The sequence below is a fragment of the Dama dama genome, chromosome 18 (assembly GCF_033118175.1).
Source record: "Dama dama isolate Ldn47 chromosome 18, ASM3311817v1, whole genome shotgun sequence".
NCBI classification, from domain to species: domain Eukaryota; kingdom Metazoa; phylum Chordata; class Mammalia; order Artiodactyla; family Cervidae; genus Dama; species Dama dama.
This window is the reverse complement of record NC_083698.1, coordinates 73,106,689-73,132,611: the sequence shown is the minus strand read 5'-3', so window position 1 is coordinate 73,132,611 and position 25,923 is coordinate 73,106,689. Positions and strand designations below refer to the sequence as shown.

At 46.3% G+C, this 25,923-nt stretch overlaps 1 protein-coding gene, 1 long non-coding RNA gene and 1 other non-coding gene across 10 annotated transcripts in view; 1 reads left to right on the top strand and 2 right to left on the bottom strand.

Moving 5' to 3' along the window:
- Nucleotides 1–216: 216 nt before the first annotated feature.
- On the bottom strand, nt 217–3,244 carry LOC133072382 (uncharacterized). Of its 3 annotated transcripts, XR_009696723.1 has the most exons (4): nt 3,163–3,244; nt 2,792–2,840; nt 703–825; nt 217–404 (listed from the first exon to the last, which is right to left on the bottom strand). It is a non-coding gene; the product is annotated as an uncharacterized LOC133072382 (long non-coding RNA). The 3 variants fall into 3 exon arrangements; XR_009696724.1 differs by lacking the exons at nt 2,792–2,840; nt 3,163–3,244 and adding an exon at nt 1,231–1,259 and having other exon boundaries at nt 703–822; XR_009696725.1 differs by lacking the exons at nt 2,792–2,840; nt 3,163–3,244 and adding an exon at nt 1,231–1,256.
- LOC133073192 (small nucleolar RNA SNORA9) lies at nt 2,231–2,362 on the bottom strand. Its single transcript, XR_009696899.1, has one exon. It is a non-coding gene; the product is annotated as a small nucleolar RNA SNORA9 (small nucleolar RNA).
- A 7,767-nt stretch (nt 3,245–11,011) lies between the features above and the next one.
- CCM2 (CCM2 scaffold protein) overlaps nt 11,012–25,923 on the top strand; it is a 51,714-nt gene continuing 36,802 nt past the window's right edge. For 2 of the 6 annotated variants that reach the window (XM_061165585.1, XM_061165583.1), the window contains exon 1: nt 11,012–11,156. In XM_061165585.1, coding sequence (XP_061021568.1) covers nt 11,127–11,156 — 30 coding nt within the window. In that variant the 5' untranslated portion in view covers nt 11,012–11,126. Of the gene's footprint in view, nt 11,157–11,642; nt 11,736–12,276; nt 12,334–12,424; nt 12,513–13,559; nt 13,624–25,923 lie in introns of all 6 variants that reach the window. The other 4 variants (XM_061165580.1, XM_061165579.1, XM_061165582.1 and 1 more) reach the window with 4 other exon arrangements.

Genomic DNA, 25,923 nt, shown 5'->3' with positions numbered 1-25,923 from the left:
TGGTGTAGAGAACAAGAGCCAGAGAACCCTATTAAGTCAGTGGAACCCACTCTGGGATCTCAAGGTACAGCTCTTGATGACAGGTCCTAGTGCTCTATCAATCACTCTGCAGTCTCAAAAGCAATGGGAATGCGAGACACCTCAGGGGCTCCTTCAGGAAGGGCAGGGCCCTCCTCTTTGTATCTAACACACAAAAAAGAAACAGGCTGGGCGGAATTACAAATTTTAAACTGTTTTATTAAACATCGCTTTTTATTCAGGAGATGTCAGAGCGGCCTGGGTCCCAATGTATAGTGAAGATCCTTGTTCTGGAAGCAGACAATATGGCATCCAAACCTGGGGTCAGAGGAGGTCAGTCAGATGTACACATGTCAGCTGGGCCAAGAACCAGAAATTCCTGACTCCTGGAAGGGGAATAAGTGAGGATTTAAACTTCTTCAGAAAACTGGTGCAAAGGCCTGGGTTCAAATTCTGCTGCACCTTCACCAGGTGCATCAATGTGGGCAAGCCACCACCTCAGTTCCCACTTTTTCAACTGTTAAAACAAGCTGGAAACAGCATGGAGGCCTATTGTAAAAATAAAGTGATATAAGGATATAGCCAGGGACTACTGAATTAAGTGGATGGTTTTGAACCTCTTGGCAGGGAGACCTACAGCAAATGAACAGAAATGATCTGCTAGGACAGACCCGGCATACTTACCACTGCGGATTCCCTGGAAGAATCTATCATCCACGGAAGGAATAACCTCTCAAGTCTCTTCTAGTTCTCTCATCCTAGGATGTCTGCTGCTGAAACTGGAGCAGGAACACAGTGCAGAGCCTGCTGGGTTGGGGGGCAGTGCCTGTCAGGAACTGTGAAGGATCTGATATACCCACAACCAAAAGCAGGTGACAAAGTAGCCTGTCAGTTACACGGATGCTGGTAGGAGTTCCTTATTCACCACAGCAACATCTAGAGCGTCGGTGTTCTCCAACCGGCCCCATTTCCCACAGGTGACACAGGGGAGCCAGGAGACACCTGCACATGCAGTGGGCTGCATCGCAGAAAAGGCTCTCTGAGCACAGGAAAGCCAAATCCTTTACGTCGGACAGAAAGCGTGCCTGCTCTCTGCCCTGGAGGCACTACATCAGATGTCCCAAGGCTGGCTGTTACTTGAGTATCTTTGAAAATAAAGTCAAAAGGCAGCTAGAATCTCACTCTTGAGGACTGCAGAGACATGAGACTCACCTAGAAGTGCCTCAGACAGCAACTTCAGGAGACGGGCATGTTCAACGTTTGCACTGAAGAGACGGATCCAAATTTGCTAGAAGCTTTGACCTTCAGGGGAGAAGGTGTGGTGTGATCCCACTGTCCAGGAGCACAGGGGCTCTGCTATGACCATGCTGGCCGCTCTCTCCATCCTGGTGTATCTGTGCCTGGACCCTACAGCCCTCACACCAATGGCATTTCCCTCCAATCCAAACTTCCTACCCATTTCTGGATTTCATTCCTCTCTCCCTGTTTAGAATTCTGGAAAAGAGCAGACTGTAGGATTGGAGAGGCCTGACTTGCCATTTTCTGGCTAGGAAAGCCGGGCACACAATTCTGACCATGACTCCTTCATCTGCATTGGACCTAAGGCTACCTTATGGTGGTCCTCAAAGATTTAAATAGGATTAACAATTAAGTTGGGCACAAAACATAGTTCAACCAACATTTGTGCCCTCCTAGCCCACGAGGTCTTCCTTTACAATCAATGCATACTGACCTCACCCTCTGTAAGTTCCATGGGCACCCAGCACTGTTGCAGAACTTAGCCTTTGGTTCTATCTTGTTTACCAGCTAATAGTAACACCCTGTATGTCAGTCCCTCAGGGCAGGGCCTATCCCCATTATTTCTTTCTACTCTATATTCCCTGCTGTTGGGCTAACTCCACCTTTAGCACTCCCTCTGAGCTTCATTTTCTTCTGTGAGAGTTTTGTTGGAAAGATAGAATAAAATTTTCAAAGAGCCTGGAACACACCTAACACCCAAAGTCCAAAACAATTTCTGCAAAGATATCAATGTTCTCTAATCTGCATGGTTCAATATAGAAGTCGCTTGCCAAATGTGGCTACTGAGCACCTAAAATATAGGTAGTGTGAAGGAAAAACTGAATTTTAAATGTAACCATATGTGTCCAGTGGTCACATCAAACAGTACAGGTCTGTGCGCTGCCCAGAATGCCAGACAGGGAAGGGAACAAGCAACTGTCTGAAATTTCTATAACCTTGCTCTGGATGGAGCAGGGCAAGGCCTCAAACCGTTTCGAAATTTTCTTGCAAGCACTGTAGGAATGCACAGGGTCACCGCAGACCCAAGCACGCTGGAGGCTTGCGGCCCACATTCCTTCAAGTTCCTAAAACTTTGGGCAGACAGCAGTACTTTCACTTAGCACCAGCCTGCACCAGAACCTGGAAGAGATCATGAGGTTGAATTAAGCCTACTTGGGTTTCTACGGACACAAATAGACCCACAGTAGGGAAGAACAGACGAGGGACAACAATCTTTTCTGGCTCAGAGAGTGAGGGAAACGGTCCTGGGGGAGGCAACCTGACAGAACAGGGTTAACTTTAACTTCATTTCTTACGAGCCTATAAATATCCTCACCATCACATCATTAAACAAAATAACTCTGTCTTCCATATTCTCGGTATTTTTCTTTTTTTTTTTCTTTTTTCACTATTCAGAGAATACTTAGGAACTGCAGACCAAAAACAGGGACCCACTTCTGGGAGCGGGGGGCTGGGCCGGGGTAGCGTCACTTACCAGCACATCTTACAGGAGCTCCGCTGCGGAGCAGCCGAGGGTCGTCCACCTGGAGGGGGCACACGGTCAGCTAGAGGCAGGTCTCGTATCGCCTCCCTAGTTCTCGCCCCTTGGGAGGTCATACCCAAAACCCTATTCCTCCCGGCGCCGCCCGCCAAGCCCGCACGTATACTCCGAACAAGACTCGGAGAAGATCGGTTAGAGTCCCCCTGCAAACGCGGGATCAAACCGCCAGGGCCGAACACCCGGAATGCGCACCGGACCGACGGGCCCAAGCGCGGGACAACTTGGGGAGAGCGCGCCAGCTCCCACTGAGTCCAGCGCCCGGCAAGTCACACCCTAGCAGGGCCTCCAGCCTCCACGATCCTCACCTGTACTTAGCAGATCGTAGGCACCACCTGGGACCCTCGATGGCAGTGGATGGTAACAACATCCAGGAGCACCCTCACCACCGCAATCACACTTGCCTGCAGTAGCGCACATTTTACTTGCGTCACCACGCTTCCCGCCGGCAGTGGTAGGTGCATCACGTGACCCGCGGTCCCGCGCGGCACCTGGAGATGACGTCACGAGAGCGCCGGGGAGGCGGGGTATGCTTTAGCTGCTCCTTTCGGCTGTATTGAGAAGTGGATGGGAGGCTCACCGCCTTACTGCTACCTCGGGGCGGGGACTGAGGGAAGCGGGCTTCGTAAAGGAACAGGAGTACCGGAGCCGGCGGGGAGAGGGGCGCGGGCAGGCTGGTGCAGGCCAAAGGCAGCACACAACTCAAGATTATGTTTCAAAGGACCTGGGAACCCTCTTTCTGAAATATTGTCAAGGGACTGAAACTCTGATCTCCTTGTGTCTTGGAAGGTTAAGAGCCCACTTGTCGCCTGACTTCAAATTGCATAACCTGCCTAGGGTAACGGGTTATGTGCTCTTAGCTATATAGAAGAGTAGGATTTCTATGTTTGCATTTTTCTTCATTGTGATGCGCATCACATTCTGGTTTAATACTTATCCGATAATAAAATTGTTTTCTTTCTCTTCTAACTTTGTGGAGAGGTTCTCTGAGTTGAGAGGAAATTTTGTGTTTTGTGTGTGTATTTTTTGACTGTACTGCGCAGCTTGTGGGATCCTAGTTCCTCCACCAGGGACTGAACCCCGGCCCACAGCAGTAAAAGCACATGAGTCCTAACCACTGGACTGCTGGAGAATTCAGCAAGTATTTCTGCCACACAGGCTGAGAAAAGCACATTGGAAATTACTGAGACTAGCAAGGGCGTGGCTTGTTGGAGATACAGTAAGTACTAATGGGGTTTTAAGAGTCTTCTACATAAGGAGATGCATGAGAACTACATACTCAAGTCTTGAACATTAGGCTAGGAAAGCAAGAACTTGGTTCTGTAAAGAAAAGCAAGCAATACTGAAAACTCATATTTTATGTATGTCTGCATGCTAAGTAGATTCAGTTATGTCTGGCTTTTTTCGACCCCATGGACTGCAGCCTGCCAGGCTCCTCTGTCCATGGGATTCTCCAGGCAAGAGTACTGGAGTGGGTTGCCATGCCTACCTCCAGGGGATCCTCCCAACGCAGGGTTCAAACCAGTGTCTCTTATAGCCCCTGCATTGGCAGGAGGGTTTGGGGGAGTGGGGGGGGTGGGGGTGAATCTTTACTGCTAAAGTTACCTGGGAAGCCCTTTTTTATGTCTAGTACCTACTAAATATATTCAATTTGACTTGGAGAATTTTGAGCATTACTTTGCTAGCGTGTGAGATGAGTGCAATTGTGCGGTAGTTTGAGCATTCTTTGACATTGCCTTTCTTTGGGATTGGAATGAAAACTGACCTTTTCCAGGCCTGTGGCCACCGCTGAGTTTTCCAAATTTGCTGGCATATTGAGTGCAGCTCTCACAGCATCATCTTTTAGGATTTGAAATAGCTCAACTGGAATTCCATCACCTCCACTAGCTTTGTTCATAGTGATGCTTCGTAAGGCCCACCTGACTTTCACATTCCAGGATGTCTGGCTCTAGGTGAGTGATCACACCATCGTGATTATCTGGGTCATGAGATCTTTTTTGTATAGTTCATCTGTGTATTCTTGCCACCTCTTCTTAGTATCTTCTGCTTCTGTTAAGTCCATAACATTTCTGTCCTTTATTGTGGCCATCTTTGCATGAAATGTTCCCTTGGTATCTCTAATTTTCTTGAAGAGATCTCTAGTCTTTCTTTTCCTCTATTTCTTTGCATTGATCGCTGAAGAAGGCTTTCTTATCTCTCCTTGCTATTCTTTGGAACTCTGCATTCAAATAGGTTTATCTTTCCTTTTCTCCTTTGCCTTTAGCTTCTTTTCTCAGCTATTTGTAAGGCCTCTTCAGACAACCATTTTGCCTTTTTGCATTACTTTTTCTTGGGGATGGTCTTGATCACTGTCTCCTGTACAATGTCACAAACCTCCATCCATAGTTCTTTAGGCACTCTATTTATCAGATCTAATCCCTTGAATCTATTTGACACATCCACATCCACTGTATAATCACAAGGGATTTGATTTAGGTCATACCTGAATGGTCTAGTGCTTTTCCCCACTTTCTTCAATTTAAGTCTAAATTTGGCAATAAGGAGTTCATGATCTGAGCCACAGTCATCTCCCGGTTTTGAGCAAATGCTCAAAATTCTCCAAGCCAGGCTTCAACAGTATGTGAACTGTGAACTTCCAGATGTTCAAGCTGGATTTAGAAAAGGCAGAGGAACCAGAGATCAAATTGCCAACATCTGTTGGATCATCAAAAAAGTAAGAGAGTTCCAGAAAAACATCTACTTCTGCTTTATTGATGACACCAAAGCCTTTGACTGTGTGGATCACAACAAACTGGAAAATTCTTAAAGAGATGGGAATTACAGACCACCTTACCTGCCTCCTGAGAAATCTGTATGCAGGTCAAGAAGCAACAGTTGGAACTGGACATGGAACAAAAGACTGGTTCCAAGTGGGAAAGGAGTACATCAAGGCTATATATTGTCACCCTGCTTATTTAATTTATATGCAGAGTACATCATGTGAAAAGCCAGGCTGGATGAAGCACAAGCTAGAATCAAGATTGCCAGAAGAAGCAGTAATAACCTCAGATTCACAGATGACACCACCCTTATGTCAGAAAGTGAAGAAGAACTAAAGAGCCTCTTAATGAAAGTGAAAGAGGAGACTGAAAAAGCTGGCTTAAAATTCCACATTCAGAAAACTAAGATCATGGCATCCGGTCCCATCACTTCATGGCAAATAGAAACAATGGAAAACAATAGAGAAACAATGGAAAAAGTGAGAGATTTATTTTTGAGGGCTCCAGAATCATTGCAGATGGTGACTGCAGCCATGAAATTAAAAGATGCTTGCTCCTTGGATAAAAAGCTATGACCAGCCTAGACAGCATACTAAAGAGCAGAGACATTATTTTGCTAACAAAGGTCCATCTAGTAAAAGCTATGGTTTTTCCAGTAGTCATGTATGGATGTGAAAGTTGGACTATAAAGAAAGCTGAGTGCCAAAAAATTGATGCTTTTGAAGTGTGGTGTTAGAGAACACTCTTGAGAGTCCCTTGGACTGCAAGGAGATCAAACCAGTCCATCCTAAAGGAAAACAGTCGTGAATGTTAATTGGAAGGACTGATGTTGAAGCTGAAACTCCAATACTTTGGCCACCTGATGTGAAGAACTGACTTATTGGTAAAGACTGCGATGCTGGGAAAGGTTGAAGGTGGGAGGAGAAGGCGATGACACAGGATAAGATGGTTGGATGGCATCATTGACTCGATGGACATGAGTTTGAGTAAGCTCTGGGAGTTGGTGATGGACAGGGAAGCCTGGCATGCTGCAGTCCATGGGGTCGCAAAGAGTAGGGCACGACTGAGCAACTAAACTGAACTGATGATATTCAGTTTATAGTATTCAAATCCCATTATTTCGTTAAATGTCATGTGACAGAGTAGGAACAGTCTGCTAACATGGAAAGTAAGTGTGAAAAATGTGTAAGTGTTAGTTGCTCTGTCATGTCTGATTCTGCGACCCCATGGACTGTAGCCTGCTGGGTTCCTCTGTCTGTGGACTTCTCCAGGCAAGAATTATGGAGTTCGTAGCCATTCCGTTCTCCAGAGGATATTCCTGACCAGGTGAGATCCAGGTCTCCTGCACTGCAGGCAGATTCTTTACTGTTTGAGCCACCAGGGAAGCCCCAACATGGAAATTAACCTACAGAAGTTAAATGGCTTGCTGAAGATCTCACAGAAGGCTAGGGCTTGATACAGGTTGTTTAAGCTCAGAATTTACTGCTCTCCATTCTCTCATTATTTCCATGTTACTCTGCCATGAGATAATCAAAGAGAACCAGGGAAGTAAATGGTTATGAAGGGTCAGAGTATGGATGTGAGAGTGGGTGTGTTTGTGTGTGTGTGTGTATGACCAAAAATGGTGGACTTGCCAAGGACTGAAATAATTTTTTTTTTCTGAAATGATAACCAACAAAAGTCACTAGAAAGGGCAAGATGCTCCAAGTAATAAAAAATGATACCAAAACATTAAAAACCACACAATCAAAGCTCAACTTCCTTATACAAGGAGGCTGCATGAGACTGGCTCAAAGAGAGACAGACCTATCAGCAATATCTTAACTACTTCAAATATTGAAAAGAACTTTTTCTAAAACCACATCTCCAGACTTTCCCAACGGTCCAGTGGTTAAGAATCTGCTCGCCAATTCAGGAGACAGAAATTTGATCCCTGGTCCTGGAAGATTCCACACGCAGTGGGGCAACTAAACCTAAGCTGCACAGCTACTGAGCACACACACGAGGGCCCATGAGCCACAACTACTGAAGCCTTTGTGCCTTAGAGCCTGTGTTCCCCAACAAGAGAAGTCACCACAGTGAGAAGCCCAATTGCTGCAACTAGAGAGTAGGCCACACTCATGGCAACTAGAGAATGCTGGCACACAGCAACTAAGACCCAGCACATCCAAAAACAAAAATAAAACCACATTTCCGAATAGTAACTTCTTTATTCTTCCAAATCAGTTGGGATGTATGCCTGGAAATAAAGATAGTGATTTGGCTCTGAAAGAATATATAGAGAGTAACAACCACCTGGAGACTTCACTGGTGGTCCAGTAGTTGACTCCACACTTCCATTGCAGGCGGCCTGGGTTTGATCCCTGCTCAGGGAACTAAATCCCACATGCTGCAACTAAGACCTGGCACAGCCAAACTAACAACCCAGAAAAAACAATAAGGAATCTGTCTTCCTGAGTTTTGTGAGCCATTCTAACATTATTTACATTCAAGGAGAGGATCCTGGGAACCTCCAGTTTATAGCTGGTTGGTCAGAAGTACAAGTAACAATATGGACTTTTAATTGTCATCTGAAGTGGGATGCAGGGCAGTCTTGTGGAACTGAGCCCTTTACCAGTGAGATCCAATGGTATCTACAGGTTGCTATATCAGAATTGATTTAATATAGGACAGATAGCTGGTGTCAAAAAATTGGTGTGGGGAAAAAAGCCCACAGATCTGCTGTCAGAAGTGTGAGTATGATAGTGTGAAAGCAAGGGAGAAATATAGGAATTGAGTGAGATTTTCCTAACATTAGGTTAAGGGAAGTTTTAGTAGGGTTATCGACAGCATTATAGCAGGATGAGTATGCAAAGGTACATTAGTGGAAGATCTAAAATATCAGGCCTCTTTTCAGTGAATGGTGGGGGAATAACCACTGAATGCATTGCATTATTTGTGTCTGTGAATGTGGGAAACTAAATTATTGCCGGAGGGAGATTGAAAAGTCATTTCCCACACTTCGGCTTTATGTGCCAAAGGGACTGGAATACCTAAATGCCTTTAGGGAGTACTAGAGACCACTCATTTCTTTGGTATCTTTATCAAATAGGGTTCAATCAGGAGATAGAAACAGTGTAGGAAACATTTACTATAAAGAATTATTAAGTATAACAGAAAATTAGGGTAACAAGGGAATCGGTATTAAGCGTGAAAAGAACTCTGAATACAAGAATAGTAGATATAAGGAGCAACTACTGTACTGAAGGCTACTGCAGGGAACACAGGCTCTTCCTTCCCCTGGGGCTGAGGTCCAGACTTTGTCAGAGATAGGATAGCTACAGCTCACCGAATGGCAGAGAGGTGCTGGCAAAGCTTGCTGAAGTCTACCCTCTACTGCAGTGGCCCTCAACCTTTTTGGCACAGCACCAAGGACCAACTTCGTGGAAGGCAATTTTTCCACGGGCATGGTAGCTGGGATGGTTCAGGCAGTACTGTGAGCAATGGGGAGCCATGGGGAAGGCAGATGAAGCTTGGCTTGCTGGCCCGCTGCTCACCCCCTGATGTGTGATGGCTTCGTTGCTAACAGGCCTCCCAGAGGATTGGGAACCCCTGCTCTAGAGTGCAGGGAAAACTGTTCTTGGAGGGGGTCTTGCTGACCACTCCGGATATAAAACTTCTCAAGATGAGTGCTGAAGGAATCTGCCGGCTGCTGGGTGTTGCTGGCAGGCCCCCACTGCAGAGTCAAGTGCTTGGGAGAACCCAGAGTAGGAGAAACTACCCCTGATGTAGGAAGGTGCACACGCTTCAGAGGCCTCTTTAAGCATGTGCCTGCCAAGAAAACTCACTGAATCTAGGTAACAAAGCCCCTTCCCTCCCACACTGCCTCCAAGCAGTTTCTCCTGGCAAAGCTTCACACTGGGTTACTTGGCAAAGGACTAATGCTCAAAAGACCAAACTCCATCCTGTGATGAGAATTGAGAGTGAATGTGAAGCTGAGAGATAATCTACTGACCGCTGCCACAGGAGGCAATACTCATAAAAAAGATCAGTTGAGGCAATTAGCGGTTTGTTTCGTGTGAGTTTACACGCTACCTGTGCTGCAAGGTTCTTACTGGCAGCTTAGTTGTGGCAAAAGAGTGGGCCTGCTGCAGCTAACTCCAATTTGCAGTGTACTTTTGGGCAAATCAATCTGTCCGGATCTCATTGTAAAAGTACTTCTAGGTGACTGGTTAAAATTCAAAGAACTGTGGTGTTGGAGAAGACTCTTGAGAGTCCCTTGGACTGCAAGGAGATCCAATCAGTCCATCCTGAAGGAGGTAAGTCTTGAGTGTTCATGAAGGACTGATGCTGAAGCTGAAACTCCAATACTTTGGCCACCTCATGCGAAGAGTTGACTCATTGGAAAAGACCTTGATGCTGGGAGGGATTGGGGGCAGGAGGAGGAGGGGACGACAGAGGATGAGATGGCTGGATGGCATCACCGACTCGATGGGCATGAGTTTGAGTAAACTCCGGGAGTTTGTGATGGACAGGGAGGCCTGGCGTGCTGCAATTCTTGGGGTCGCAAAGAGTCGGATACGACTGAGCGACTGGAATGAATTGAACTGAACTTCTAGGTGACTGGTTAAAGTTCGAAGTTTTATTCTGTAGGGTCCGGACGTGTTCTGTTGCATTGAAACTTTCCTGACGGGTTTGTATAGGAAGTCTGGAACATAGGAAGTCTTCCTAGTGCCTGCAGGAATGGCAAGTAAAGGGAGAAAAGAAAAGGGAGTGGTCCTGCGCCCCTCGCCCAGGCCCGGCTCCTCTAGCAGGCCCAGCTTTTGGCTTCCCGCCTTCCCCGTTCCGCAAGCCCCGCCCTTCTATCCCCACCGCCCTCTCCGCCGGTCCCGCCCCTTCGTCAGCTCCGCCTTCCCCTCCCACAGGCCCCCTCCCATGGCCCCACGCCCTACCTTCTTCCTGCGCTTTACCTTCCCCACAGGTCCCACCCATCCCGTCAGCCCCGCCCTCCGTTTCCTGTCGGCCCGAGCTCCCTCTCCCTGAGCGCGAGGCAGGCTGGGAAGTTGGCTGCCGTAAAGATGGCGGCAGACTTGAAAAGCTGGAGGCGCTCCTGTAGCTCTGAGGGGCAGGAGGACGAGCTGAAGGCGGGGCAGGCGCGCTCCGGCCCTCCCAGACGGGCGTGGGGGAGGGTGGTGGGTAGGGGCGCGACAGACGCGCTCCCGCGTCCTGAAGGGGCGGGGAGGGCAGGCTAGTTCTCGGCGGCTCTGAAGGGTTGGAGGCGGGGCGTGTGGGCCGAAGGGGCGTGCGCGCACGGGGCGGGGCGTATTCGCGGGGGCGGGGCCGCGCCCTCGGCCCGGAAGTGCGGGGTGTGGGGTGCAGGGCGCGGACGGCCCCTGGCGGCCACGGGCGGCGACTGCGGCCGGGCGAGCGGCGCAGGACCGGCGGTGGCCGCGGCGCCAGGGCGAGCATGTAGCGGCAGCGGGCGGCGCGGCGCTCCCGGGGCGGGCCAGGCCGCGGGGGCCGCTCGCGGAGACATGGAGGAAGAGGGCAAGAAGGGCAAGAAGGTGAGCCTTCAGAGCGCGTCCGCCCGAAGGCTGAGCCGGGGGCGTGCTGGACCCCAGACCTAGGCAGGCGGAAGGCTGAGGGGCTGGGGCTGGGCGGGGAAGGGCTCGGGGGACATGGGAGGGCCCCTCGGGGCTGCCCGTCGGTCGGCCGGTATGGGGCGTGGGAAAGTCTGACTTGGGAGGTCCGTGGAGGGGAGTTCTGATTTAGGTTCGGTGTGGGGAGGTCTAGGACGGGAGTCCGGCGTGGGAAGGCCCGGCACGGGGAAGTCCGAGGTGGGAGTCCGGCGTGGGGAGGCCCCAGGTTGGAAGTCCGGCGTTGGGAGGCCCGGAGGCTCACTCTGTTGGAGGTGAGCGTGGTGGGCACGCCCGGGCCCCCAGGTGAACGGCGCACGGTCGGGCCCGGGACAGGGTCGCTGGAGTCAGTCTCCGCGCTCGAATAGGAGACGAGCCCCTGGACAATGGGTTTAGGTGGTCTTTTGCCTGCAGGGCGCGCGGGGGAGGAAGGAGCCACGCCTTTCCGCCCCTTCCGGTCAGTGACTCTCCCCCAAACCTAGGCTCTCCACATGGCCTTCCCGGCGGGTGAGTGACCAGGGGCTGCAGAGCAGCTGGCCCCGGTTATGGGCCAGAAAGTTTTCTAGGGTCAGTGTCTTTGAGAAAATGGGGTGTAAGGTTAACGTAGAAACATTTGCTGCTTAGTTGACTTCATTATTGGAGTATCAAGTAAAAACAAAAACTGCTTCATGATACAGCCCGTTCACGCTTCTGCCGGCGCGGGCTGAGTTTTGCTCTACCTGGTACCAGCTGAGCGATTTCAGTTACATTTGGCAGTTGGATTTAGGACATAGTTCAAGAGGCTCCTTAGTCTGTGTACTTTTTAAACTGTTTTTAATTACACGCTCGAGTAATTGATAAAGAAACTCAACATTTCAAGGAGACAAATAACCACATGGGATAAGCTATCATTGAAATGAAAAGTGGATTTCAATGAAATGTATCTTTCTTAAGTACAGGCTTTATAATCCCAAGTGTCTTACTTGTTATTTTCATTTTTACGTATGTGCACTTTTATGCACAAGTTTAAAACAGATCTTTATAAATCTTTTGATTTTCTGCTCTTCAGAGCCAGCTGTGTCCTTCAGTTGAGGATTACTCATCACAAGGGGCCCCATTTCAAAAGGTATTTCAAATGAAGTGCAGCCAGATGGTCTTCAGGAGATTGTGTTCTGCTTCTCTCACTCTATTTACTCATTGTTTTGTTACGTTTTTAGCACACCTGTCTAAATTGAAGTGCGGTATCAGTTGCAGTTACCCGCAAAGTTGGCTTAAGTCTGGAAGACAACCCAAGAAAGTGATTCTGTAAGCAATTGACCACAGAGGGATGCTGCCCACCAAAAAGGGAAAAATCTGAATTTAATGTTTCTACCAAAGCTGGTAGAAGGCTCCGTAAGAAGTGCAGTCAGTTGCATCCTTCCCTGTCACAGATAGGCAGGTGGGCCAGGGCCCTATAGGAGAAGGCCTGTCACCAGCACTCTTGGCTGCCAGCATTCTGTAGATTAGCTGGCTCAGTTCTAGAAGAGGACCAATCCTAGCCACATGCTATCTTCCACAGTCAGTCCAAACGGTGTCTGCTAAGGAGAATTATTCCTTTCAAGTGGGTACTAGCCTGTCTGTGACAGGGAAGGATGAGAATGAATGAATTTTTTCTAGAACTTTCTACCACCTCTGGAAGAAATATTTGAATATTCAGCATATTGAGAGAGACAGAAGTGGTAAGACACTCCTGAGTTTTAGGAATAGAAGTAAAAAACCAGTGAAACTCACGAATTTTATCATTGGGGGCAATGGAAAGATTTAACCCTAGAGAAGATTAATACATTACATTGTTTATTAAAGGAGATAGTATGTTATTACATAGTTGCCTAAGCCAGGAGTTTTGTGTTTTCTCTGTATTTTGCCACTGCCCTAGCCCATTTTCCCACAGGCAGACTAGACAGAAGGCTCTGAGGCATAGATTCCTATCCAGGCCACGACTTAGCACACTTTATCTCTTACTCTCAGCCAATTGCAAGCCACCAGAACCTTCCTGCTCTCTCTCCCATTCAGTGTGAGGTCACATACAACTCAGTTTGATGCTTAAGTTATTCTCATTATGCTAAGTTAACCAGAGCGCTCTATTTTAAAACTTCAACACAAATTCAAGCTAAAGCAGCAAATAAAGACTTAATAGTTTTATGAAAGTAGCATTTGGACATTTAAATTCTCTTTGCACGTTAGCTTCCTCAAAAAGTGCAGATTTAAACCTTAAAAAATGTGCATTGTAGGCTTTTCAGGTCTTCAGATGCTTGTCTCGGTGTTCTGTCGAGCAGTTATTCAGGCTTGTTCTAACGTGGCCTATTTCCTCAGGACAGGACTCATCGAGCTGCCAGAGAACCAGTAGACCAGAGTGGATTTCATATAAAGTGTGCAGGTACAGCCCTGTCCTTTCTCAGGCTACCCTGGCACATATGATGAGGATGACTTGAGCCAGTAATGCCCGGTAGAAGGCGCTGGGTGATGGGGTGTGGGAGGAGCTGGTGGGGAGTTGGGGAGGCCTGAGGGATAAGCATGTGGATAGAGAGGTCCACCAGCTGCCAGAGGCCTGGGACCCGGGGAGTGGGAGTGACCACGGAAGTCCCTCTCCTGCCTAAATGTCCCCAGAGTGACTGGTACCTTTCAGACCACAAGTCCTGCTTGAGGGTTTGGAGAATAAGGCTGCTTCCTTATAGAACAGACCCAAGATCCATGAATTTTGATACTATTCTGTCAAGATGTAATTCTTTTTTGTAGGAAACTTAGGTGTACATCTGAGTTGTATTGTGGGCCTTTTAATAAAAACACTTGACTCAGATGAGGATCACAGCTCTTGGGAAGACATAGTTGTGGAAAGTCACTGTTGGCCCTCAGCCATGTTCAGGTCCTGGTTTCTGCTGCTTCTGCTGCTATTGGGTCTGAGGTCCCATGATTTCAGCCTGAATGACGTTAAATCTTTTCCCATTTATCCATTTTATTTGTATTCTTTAAAAAATTATAAAGTACCCTAGAAATATAGGACTTGGTGTAAGTGATAATGAAGGTACTATTAACTTTGTCAGGTGTAATGTTTGTATTATGTTTTATCAAGTTCTGAACTGATAGACGCATACACTGAGATACTTATAGGTGAAATAAGATGACTTCTGAGATTTGCTTTACTCAGACTAGAGAAAAAAGAGGGGAGATAGCTGAATGCTTTGGCAATGGGTATTCATTATTTGTTATTCTGCCTACTTCTGTGAATTTTTGAAGTTTCCGTATAAGAAGTGGGGAGAAAAAATTCCTCTCTGTTGTGGGTCCCTAGTTATCATTTCATGTACTTGCCAAGTCATCCCCTAGCTAATGTCTATGAGGAACTCTGAGCTTGCGCTAGACTAGCCCTCAGGCAGCCGTATGTTCTCCACAGGTATGTGTGGCTATGTGTAAGTGTTTGTATGGCTGTAATGAAAGTTTAAAGAAACAATTCTAACTATAAGCAGTGCACTCTGGCTTTTTTTTGAACTGCTGGTCATGGCCTAGTAAATTGCTTTTATAACTAAATTGATTCTGTAGGTATCCCAGTGATAATATGGGTTAACAGAGTGACTTTGGGCCTCTATACCTTGTTTTGTTTTCTCTCGAATAGTTGCCACAGGGATTCTTGGGTGGCATTTTGGCGCCCTGGGCTGAGGAGGCCAGAAGACCACTGCAGGAGGTATCTGGTGGGGACCAGATGTCAGGCCATCAGTAGATGAGTCCAGAATAACTGGCAAACATGGGTCTCATTCCTTTTCCAGTTTGGATAATTAACATTTATATAGTATCATGTATTTATTATTTTTTTGCATTAGGAACTTAGATTCCCTGTTCTTCTTCAGTCAGGTTGATAATCCACTGACCGTGATAGTTTAGACTCAGAAAGCTCATCAGAATCTTAGTAGTACTTTTCTGTTTCTGCTCTGATCATCATTTGAGAGGAAGATAGTAAAGGAAGACATTTCTGTGACAAGTCTACAAAGGAACTGCTTTGGAATGAGAAGGGATGTCAGTATTCTACCCTGTGTAGTCAAGGACAAGTGCCTTCTGTCCCCTATAGGTTTGGTCACTGCAGTTACTGTGGTCTTTTATTTCTTCATTTCTGTCAGCAGTAATAACCCAGCTGCCCCATCTTCATCACCACCTGGGTGTGACTCAGTTAAGTACTATAGATTTAGCTGATCTGTGTGAAATCATCCTGTTTATATATTTGAGTGCCTGTTTCATGCTTAGTGCAGTGAGAAGGGTTGAAGACATTGCATTTTGTTTGCAGAGTAAGCTCTTCACACCACGTTAGAGAATGAGAGAGGGCCAGTGCCATTATATCAGGAGAGACACAGGCATCTGCTAATTCCCCTGGGGGACCATGTATGTGATATGCAGAAGGAGGAGAGGTGCTGGGAGGGCTTGGCACCCAGGGCATGGGAGGGTGGAGTTTGGTTTTGGTCTTAGGTACAGCTGAAGCCATTGGGGGTTTTCATTCATTCCTTTAAGAACTGTTCATTGCCATTGACTTTGCACTGGGTGCAGATGCTAAGGAGACACATGAGCTCTGTGGCCACAGAGCTTGAAGGGAAGCTCAGTGGACAGACGAGGACGGATTTTAACGAGTGTGATTTGATAAGAGTGAATAAGGAAACATTTTTGTTATGAAGACATCAAGTACAAGTATAGAGAAAGTCTTCTAACAGAGCCCCCGTCCCTCAATGTCAAGTATCATCAGTGCATGGGCAGCTTGTTTCAGGTACACTTTTTCCTCATCCACCCCTGCCCCCTAGCTGTTAGGGGCTGAACTGTATCCCCCCCCAGCCCCCCTAGTTCATGTGGTGAAGCCCTGAGCCCCAGTACCTCAGAATGGGTATGCATTTAGAGAAGGGCTTTTAAAGAGGTAATTAAAGATAAATGAGGTCACTAGGATGGACCCTAATCCCATGTGACTGATATCTTTGTAAGAAGCAGCAGTTTGGACACAGGGACACCAGGGATGTGCATTCAGTAGAAAGATGACCTGAGGATCAGGGAGAAGATGAGCATTTCCAAGCTGAGAAAGAGGCCCCAGGAGAAACCAGCCCTGCTGACACCTTGGTCTCGGACGCGTAGCCTCCAGAACTGGGAGAAATATCTGTTGTTGAAGCCACCAGGTCTGTGGTGCTTTGTTCAGGCAGACTAAGACAGTGGGCTATTTTGAAGCTGACCCTGAACATCAGGTTGATGTGCTGAGTCTGGTGTAGTCAGTCCTGTGCTAGGGTGGTTTTGGTGGGGCCCTGTGTCAATTTAGCCCAGAGGTTCTGGGGACCTGGTCTCCACTGTAATCTTAGACATGGACGAGCTGCTTTAAGAAGCGGGATCACATAAAACAAACAAACAAAAAAAAAGAAGCGGGATCACCTGCATGTGCTCTGGGCCACAAACTGCCCACTCTGTGGTCATGTGGCCTTGGGTCTACAGCAGGGCGTGGGCCTGAACCATGTTGCCCAGCCTCCACGCCATCATCCTGACTGGTGATTTTTGTGGGCCCTCTCACTACTCCTTTTGCTCTTTCTTATCTCTCAGTCCAAGGCCAGTGGCTCTTCTGCAAATGAGGCGCTCAGTTTTAACAGTTATGCAGTTGAGAGAGAGTTTAGATTTGGATTTGTCAATTTAGCAGGAATAAAAAGGACATTTTTTTCTTAGGTCTGTGCCAGTGCCAAAAATGTTGCAGTTTTTCCTCCTAAATGTGCCTGAACAGTAGCAGTTTTCTGCTGGATTGTGTTAAGAGTTAGGTGATTTGATCACAGGCATTAGATGTGTACAGTGCCATGAAAATAATCCTCTTTAGTGAGTGCAGTAGGAAGTTGGAGTTTGGGCTTTTGTTTGAGGCTTAGGATTGTGAATTGCAGTGTGTATCTTGTAACCCAGAAGGTGGAATGAATAGTTGAATTCTGAAAGTGAGAAAAATGGTCAGTCTGACCCTGTTGTGTTACTGTTCTTCGGTAAAGCCTGTTGTGGGAGTCACCCGCTCAGGCTGGGGTATGTTGTTTCACCTGTGTTGTTACCTGTGACTCTGAGAAGAAGAGAGACTTTTATTTGAATCTTTTATTCTTCATTCTATGGTTTGAAATTACACACACTATTTTCCACAGATAAATAATATGCTTCCATGTGTTGTTACAGTAACTCTACAGTCAGGTGTGGTTTGGAATATTTCATTTTCCTTTTGCTGTTTACACGGGGGATGATACAGTTTTGTTAATTAAATGCCTTGGACAGACCTGTGTGTTAGGTATGTTATCCTCCTTGTCACATGTCAGGAAATGTTCTGGGACCGACTGTGTCTTAAGTGTTTTATTACAGCTGGTGGACATGTCACTCTTCAGTTTTGTTCTGAGATATGCACAGTGTCTGAAGCAGACCTGCCCGTGGTAATCGGATGTCACACCTTTTTCAGCTCTGTTCTGAGGCTCCTTTTCCCAAATAATCGTGCATCTTCAGTCCCATTTCTCAAAAGGGAGTATGCAGCCATAGTCTGCTTCCTCCCCATGCCCCCCTGAAACATTTTAAAGGGTTTAAATTTTTATTATGTATTTATTTATTTGGCTACACTGAATCTGAAATCTTCACTATGGCATGTGAGATCTAGTTCCCTGACTAGTGATTGAACCCAGGGCCCCTGCATTGGGAGCACGAAACCTTAGCCACAGAATCACCAGGGAAGTCTACCCATGCATTTTATTATGAAAAGTTTTGAATACACCAAAGTTGCAAGAATTTTATAGCAAATACCCATATATACACTGCCTAGATTCTGCCATTAATGTTGGCTGTATTTGTTTTATTCCATATCTACCCATCTTTTCATCCTTCTACCCATTCATCAACCCATTTTCTTTTTCTGATGTATTTCAAAGTAAATTGCAGACATCAGTTCACTGTGATCTAAACACTTCAGTGTACATATTGTTAGAGTTCAATATTTGTTTACAATTTTCTTTTGCTGTAGAATTTATGTCTGGTGAAGTGTAGATATCTTAAATGTACATTAGCTAGGGACTTCCCTGGTGGTCCAGTGGTTAAGAATCTGCCTTCCAATGCATGGGATACGTCTACTTCTGCTTCATTAACTGCTAAAACCTTTGACTGTATGGATCACAGCAAATTGTGGAAAATTCTTAGAGAGATGGGAATTGCAGACCACCTTACCTGCCTCCTGAGAAACCTGTGTGCAGGTCAAGAAGCAACAGTAGGAACTGGACATGGAACAACAGACTGGTTCCAAATTGGGAAAGGAGTACATCAAGGCTGTATATTGTCACCTTGCTTATTTAACTTATATGCAGAGTACATCATGTGAAAAGCCAGGCTGGATGAAGCACAAGCTGGAATCAAGATTGCCTGGGAAAAACATCAGTAACCTCAGATATGCAGATGACACCATCATTATGGCAGAAAGTGAAGAGAACTAAAGAGCCTCTTGGTGAAAGTGAAAGAGGAGAGCGAAAAAGCTGGCTTAAAACTCGACATTCAGAAAACAAAGATCATGGCATCCAGTCCCATCACTTCATGGCAGATGGATGGGGAAACATTGGAAACAGTGACAGAATTTATTTTCTTGGGCTCCAAAATCATTGCGGATGGTGACTGCAGACTTGAAATTAAAAGACGCTTGCTCCTTCGAAGGAAAGCTGTGACAAACCTAGACAACATGTTAAAAACAGAGACATCACTTTGCCAGCAAAGGTCCGTCTAGTCAGAGCTGTGGTTTTTCCAGTAGTCAGGTATAGATGTGAGAACTGGACCATAAAGAAGGCTGAGCACCAAAAATTGATTCTTTGGAACTGTGATACTGAGGAAGACAATTGAGGGTCCCTTGGACTGCAAGGAGATCAAACCAGTCCATCCTGAAGGAAATCTGTCCTGAATATTCATTGGAAGGACTAATGCTGAAGCTGAAGCTCCAATATTGTGGCCATCTGATAAGAGAAGCTAACTCACTGGAAAAGACACTATACTGAGAAAGATTGGAGGCAAGAGGAGAAGGGTGAGACAAAGGATGAGATGATTGAATGGCATCACTGACTCAGTGGACATGAGTTGGAGCAAACTTCAGGAGATAGTGAAGGACAGGGAAGCCTGGTGTGCTGCAGTCCATGGGAGTTGCAAAGAGTCAGACACAACTTAATGACTGAACAACAACATCAGTATTCTATTTTACATATATACCACAATTTGTTTTCTGTCACCTTTGGTGGACATTTAGGTTCTTTTTGGTTTTGTATTATAATGAAAAGCTTCTATGAACATCTGTGAATGACTCATTGTGTGGACATATGTTGTCATTTCTCTTCCCCAGATACCTAATAATGGACTTGCCCAGTTATATGGGAACTATATGTTTAACTTTTTAAAACACTGCCAAGCCATTTCCTACTGAATTTTTGTCTGCTAATTCTGTCAGTTGTTGAGAGAGAGGAGAGAGGGGGTGTTAAAATCTCCAGTTATTGTTTTAGATTTGCTTGTTTCTCCCTGTAGTTCTGTTTATTTTAGCTTTGTGTATTTTTGAAACTCTTCTTATGTATATGCATATATAGGATTACTGTGTCTTGAAATGGTTTTTTTTTCGTTATGAGATGACCGTCTTTATTTCTGGTAATCCTTTTTTTGAGATCTCTTTGGTCTGATACTAATATAGCCACACCGGCTGCATGTTTGCACTCTGTGTCTTTCTCTGTTTAAATTTTCGGCTGCTCTGGGTCTCCTTCGCAGTGCATGGGCTTCTCTAGTTGTGCACAGGCTTAGTTGCCCCAGGACATGTGGGATCTTAGTTCCCCAGCTAGGAATCAACCCGTGTCCCCTGCATTGCAAAGTGGATTCTTAACCACTGAACCATCAGAGAAGTCTCCCAGAGCTGTGTTTTTATCATAATTACCAGAGGCAGAAAAACCCATTGCTGCACATTCTGTTGGTGGTATTTTATCACCTGGAATACTCTGGGTAGAAGACATTCCATAGCCATGAATTTCCCAGAGTACAAAACACCTGCTTGGGAAATCCTTATTTCCAGAGACTCCCCAGTGCCACATCCCTTTTGGGTCTGCCACCTCTGTCTGCCTCATCTCGTTGAACGCCCACTTTCAGCAGTGGAGTGTTGTGTTCTTGCCTCTCTGTCTTTTTCCTTCCATTTCTGGATCTCAGATACAGAGGAATAAGTTAATCATACGTATGGTTGGTTCCTGCCAGGCCTATCTGGTGCTTTTTCTTGGTTTTATTTCTTCCCTTATTTGCTCTTTTTCTTTGAAACCCAGTCCTCTCTCCTCTTTCATGCCCCTCCTTTATTGGCAACCATCCTTACCTATTTTACTCAGGTCCTTTTGTTTGTGTGTGCCCTTGTAAAATGTGTGCTGTTTTGATGTGTGTTGTTTAAGAATCTCTTTATTTTGACATAATTTCAGAACTAAGGAAAACTGCAGAACTAGCTTGGGAACTCCTGTGAACCCTTACAGAGTTAGTGCTGCGGTGGCGGCTGTCGGTGTGCTATGACTCCCACAAGAATGAACCTCCGGCGTCATTTCGCATGTGCTGGCTTTGGGTGGCTAATGGAGAGTTCAGACAGTAAAGACCTACTGCTCACTTTGCCAGGTGCAGGCAGACTGACTTTTGTTTTCTTCCTAGAGGGCACAGCTTTCTTCTGGAAGGCCCTGGTAGTGTCCGAGGCGGGAGTCAGGGAGCTTCCTATTGTAGCAACACGTTCAGGCCTGGTTGCCATGCTGGGTCAAGTGGGTGCAGTGACCCTGCTGTTTGAGAGCTCCATAAACCAGAGGCTTCTGTTACCCTGACTGGGTGGAGCCTTGAGCCCAGACTTGGGTTCAGTAGTGTGTCTTGGTCCTTTAGGGCTGCTAGCCACTTTTGCCATGCAGGGTCACCTACACCAATCTCCAGGCCCTCACATCAGCTTCTCTATCAGTTACATGGGTCATTGAAAACAGCTAGTGCAGCTCAAACAGATAAACCACAGTCAGTGTTCAGTTCAGCAACACAGGAATGTGTAGGCCATGGGGGATCAGGCTCCTCAACCTTGTCCTCCTCCCAACAGACCTCCCTGACTAGTTCCCACATCCCAGTCTGGGCTCTTGTATCAGTAGCCATCTCCTCCCACCCAGTTGCTCCACAGCCTCACTAGCCAGCTTGGCTTTTCTCTTTGTTCTGTTGGAACTCCAGCCTCTAATAGAATGTCCTATTTATGATGACAAATACATACTGTAGGGTTAAAATTAACAAAAACATCCAGGGAATTCCCTGGTGGTCCAGTGACTAAGACTTCAGGCTTTCACTGCCAAGGGCACAGGTTCAGTCCCTGGTAGGGGAACTAAGGTCTCTATGAGAGAAACTCCTGAAACATACAAACTATGACCTTAAAGGAGTGGAAGACACTTTGTATTTGGGTAAATAACGGCGTCCTGACTGTATCAGCTCTCCTTGAGTTAATTTTTAATGTGATCCCAATAAATATACCTTTGGACTCTTTAATGGAGGGACATCACTTGACTTAAAGCTCATTTGTGTTATGAACAGGCAAGAACGATCTCTGAAAAAGAAGAAAAGCAAGGGAACCACCCCAGATTGGGTCATGCTGTCATCCCCCTGATTAAAGCTGTGGGGTTGTCCTGGAATAAGCTGCAGGGAGTGGAGAAAATACAGAAACAGACCTCACTCCGTGGGGAACCTAAGAGCACAGTAAAATGGCATTTTGAAGTGGTGGGGATATTGACTGATGGGTGATACTAGGGTAACTGGATGTATGGAAAGGGATAAAAGCAGATCCATCCTTCCTACACTAGAGTGAACAAAGGTGGTTCAGAGATTTAAGTAAAAGCAAAAATGATTAAGCCATAAAGGTACTAGGCAAAAAGATGGGTGAATTCTTCAGTGATGTGGGAGCTGTGGGACCTTTCATTATTCAAAATTCAGAGCAGTGAGGGAAAAACGCAGATCTAATAACATAAGCATAAAGTAAAAATGCTTCCCAGGTGACTCAGTGGTAAATAATCTGCAGGCAGTGCAGGCGACCCAGGTTCCATCCCGGGTTGGGAAGATCCCCTGGAAAAGGAAATAGCCAACTCCCTCCAGTACTCTTGCCTGGAAAATCCCATGGACAGAGGAGCCTGGCGGGCTATGGCCCATGGGGTCGCAAACAAGTTGAATGTGACTTAGCGACTAAACAACAAGCAAAGTAAAAAGACAACAAATTAAGAAAAATATTTGCAACTTACAAAACAAAAAGTAATTACTCCCTGTGTAAGGTGCTTCTAAAAATAGGGAAGACAAAAACAGGACCTGATAAGAAAAAACAAGTCGAGAGAAGGGAAAAGACTGAAAAAGGAATGTAAATAGCTTTTAAATGTGTGAAAAGGCAACTGAGACTCTTGCATGAGAGAAATGTAAATTAAGACCAAAGAAAACAAAGAATGAGCTACTCCTTTTCACCTTTCAGGCCAGCAGGAATCCCTGCTTGGTCACGCATGAGGAACTGACCAGCACAGCCCTGACACCTTGTAAGGGGCAATGCCTTACAGTCAGGGCTGAACTAAGGTGCCCTGACTGACCCAGCATCTCACTCCCAGAAACCTCGAAGGAAACATTGGCAAAAACATGAAGCAGTTTGTGTACCAAGCTGTTCCTTTTGGCCACTTCCCACCCCTGGGATACAGGCTCACGAAACTGTGTTACATCCTCATTGCAGGGTGGGAGGCAGCGTGGAGCCTTGTGCTTGGGTGTGGATCTGAATGCTCTGCTGCTTAGATGGTTATCTAGTGGGGAGGGGTTGGTCTCTTAGCGTGGGCCTTGTGAGTTTGAAACCATGTTATGTTTTACAATATTACAAGTTGAATCCAAACATTTTAAAAAATAAAGTCACTTAAAAAAATCAAAAGCAAAGTATAAAAATAGCAAAACCAAACAAGACGGAACCCCACAGAGAGGAATTATTTCACTTAATTAAATCATAGAAATTTGACAGCCCGCCGGCAGTGGGACATGCACTAAGGACGTGAAAAGTCACAAATTGTTTTCAGTGATCATTTTATTAGTAATAGTGGTGGTGGTGGTTTAGTCACTAAGTTGTGTCCGACTCTTGCGACCCTAGGCCCTGTTGCCTGCCAGGCTTCTCTCGGCATGGGATTTTCCAGGCAAGAATACTGGAGTGGGTTGCCATTTCCTTCTCCAGGCAATCTTCCCGACCCAGGGATTGAACCCCAGTCTCCTGCACTGCAGGCAGATTCTTACCCACTAAGCTACCAGGGAAATATAATACTCGTTATTTTGCAGCTGTTAACAATTGTTTTAGGATTTGTGGAATATAGTTACATTAGCAACATTATTCTCTGACTTTCATCCTAGGAGGATCGGGTAGGTGCAGAGAATACCAAGGAAGACAGTCAATAGCCCTATAATCCTAAATTTGAATTCTATAAACTCTGGAGGTTTTTCTCTTAAACACAGGATGCTTATTTCCTCGCTGTCTCTGGCACAGAGCCCCGGGAGGCAGCAGCACCTTCAGTGAGTGGTGGTGGGCCTGAGGTAGCTCTTTGCTCTGGGAGCAGCAGTGCCCATCGGAATAGTGGCAGATTCCACTATGCCACTCATAGTGGCGGGAGAGGTCGCCACTGGCCTGGGGTGTCCTGGAGCATCCATAAGAAGATGACGAAAAAAGTTGGCTTAAAACTCAACATTCAGAAAACTAAGATCATGGCATTCATTCCCATCACTTCATGGCAAATAGATGGGGAAACAATGGAAACAGTGAGAGACTTTTATTTTTGGGGGCTCCAAAATCACTGCAGATGGTGACTGCAGCCAAGAAATTAACAGATACTTGCTCCTCGGAAGAAAAGCTATGAGCAACCTAGACAGCATATTAAAAAGCAGAGACAATATTTGCCAGCAAAGGTCGAGGTAGTCAAAGCTATGATTTTTCCAGTAGTCATGTATGGATGTGAGAGTTGGACTATAAAGAAAGCTGAGTACCGAAGAATTGATGCTTTTGAAGTGTGGTGTTGGAGAAGACTCTTGAGAGTCCCTTGGACTGCAAGGAGATCCAACCAGTCCATCCTAAAGGAAATCAGTCCCGAATATTCATTGGAAGGACTGATGCTGAAGCTGAACTCCGGTACTTTGGCCACCTGATGTGAAGAACTGACTCATTGGTAAAGACTGTGATGCTGGGAAAGATTGAAGGTGGGAGGAGAAGGGGACGACAGAGGATGAGATGGTTGGATGGCATCACCAACTCGATGGACATAGGTTTGAGCAGGCTCTGGGAGTTGGTGATGGACAGGGAAGCCTGGCGTGCTGCAGTCCACGGGGTCGCAAAGAGGCAGACACGACTGAGTGACTGAACTGAACTGAACAGACCGTTCACCTTGGGTGGTTCCAGGGAACCAGCATTGCTGTGAAAGCTACGGCCAAAGAGAAAGGATGATGCATTTAACTTTTCTGAATGATCGGTACCTCAGGGTGACCAAAAAGTCAAGGAGGGAAAAGGCATCTTTATGTAAATATTTCTGCGAATAGAGGAAGAAGGAATGGCGGAATTAGACTGTTGAAAAATATCATCCAAATATGAGGCAAAGGGGCCAGTCCATAGCCATCTGAGGCAGGTCACTGCCCCGTATCATGTGCCCCCTGATGGAAGCGTTCTTGCAAAAAACATCACACTTGAGTTAGATAGAGCCTCACAGTCTGTAGGAAATGCCCCTCCCTCTCCCTCAGCTGCATTTATGAATGCTGTTCTCCTCAAATGCCTCTAAACCCTCTAGAATTTAAGTGCCTCTCCAGGCTCTCATTTGCCCTCTGTGCTCCCTGGCCTTTCTCTTCTTTGCTCACCCTGGTGATCATTGCATCTGTGAGAGCAGAACAGGTAGGCTTACATGTGCAGCTGGTTGGTTTCCTTTAGTTTCCTCTGTTTCCCTAGGTGGGGCAGCTTTGGGGGTTCAGAAGGGTTGTGTGTGCATGCAGGGGGACCTCTTGGGGAGCAGGCAGCGGACTCAGGCCCCACAGTTAGCCGAGATGAGGCATGGGGACCGCTCTGCATCCTGAGGTCTCTGTATATCACTCTTGATTCCCTTCCCCTCAGGACCACGTGGTCCTGCTTTGCGGGCACAGCTTTTAGAAAGAAGGAGAAATTGGAGCCCAGATGGTACCTGCAGTGCCCTGTGTCTCTAAAGAGTACAGTACCAGACAGTACCAGATGTTTGCTCAAACAAATCTAGAGCGGTACTGCTTTCCCGGTTTACTGTATTTTCTACATCTGCAGCATGTGTGGTGGTAATTAAGACATGAAATGACTCTTCTGAACCAGTCTTTTCAGAATCTAGATATATTAAACTTTGTTGCAGTTTAAATTGAACCATATGAAATAGTCATTTTTATGGGCAGAAAACTACTGAAAATTAGCACTTTAACTTGATCAAACTAATTTGGCCACCTGATGTGAAGAACTGACTCATTTTGAAAAGACTCTGATGCTGGGAAAGATTGAAGGCCAGAGAAGAAGGGGACGGCAGAGGATGAGATGGTTGGATGGCATCACTGACTCAATGGACATGTGTTTGAGTAAACTCTGGGAGTTGGTGATGGACAGGGAGGCCTGGCGTGCTGCAGTCCATGGGGTCACAATGAGTTGGACACGACTGAGTGACTGAACTGA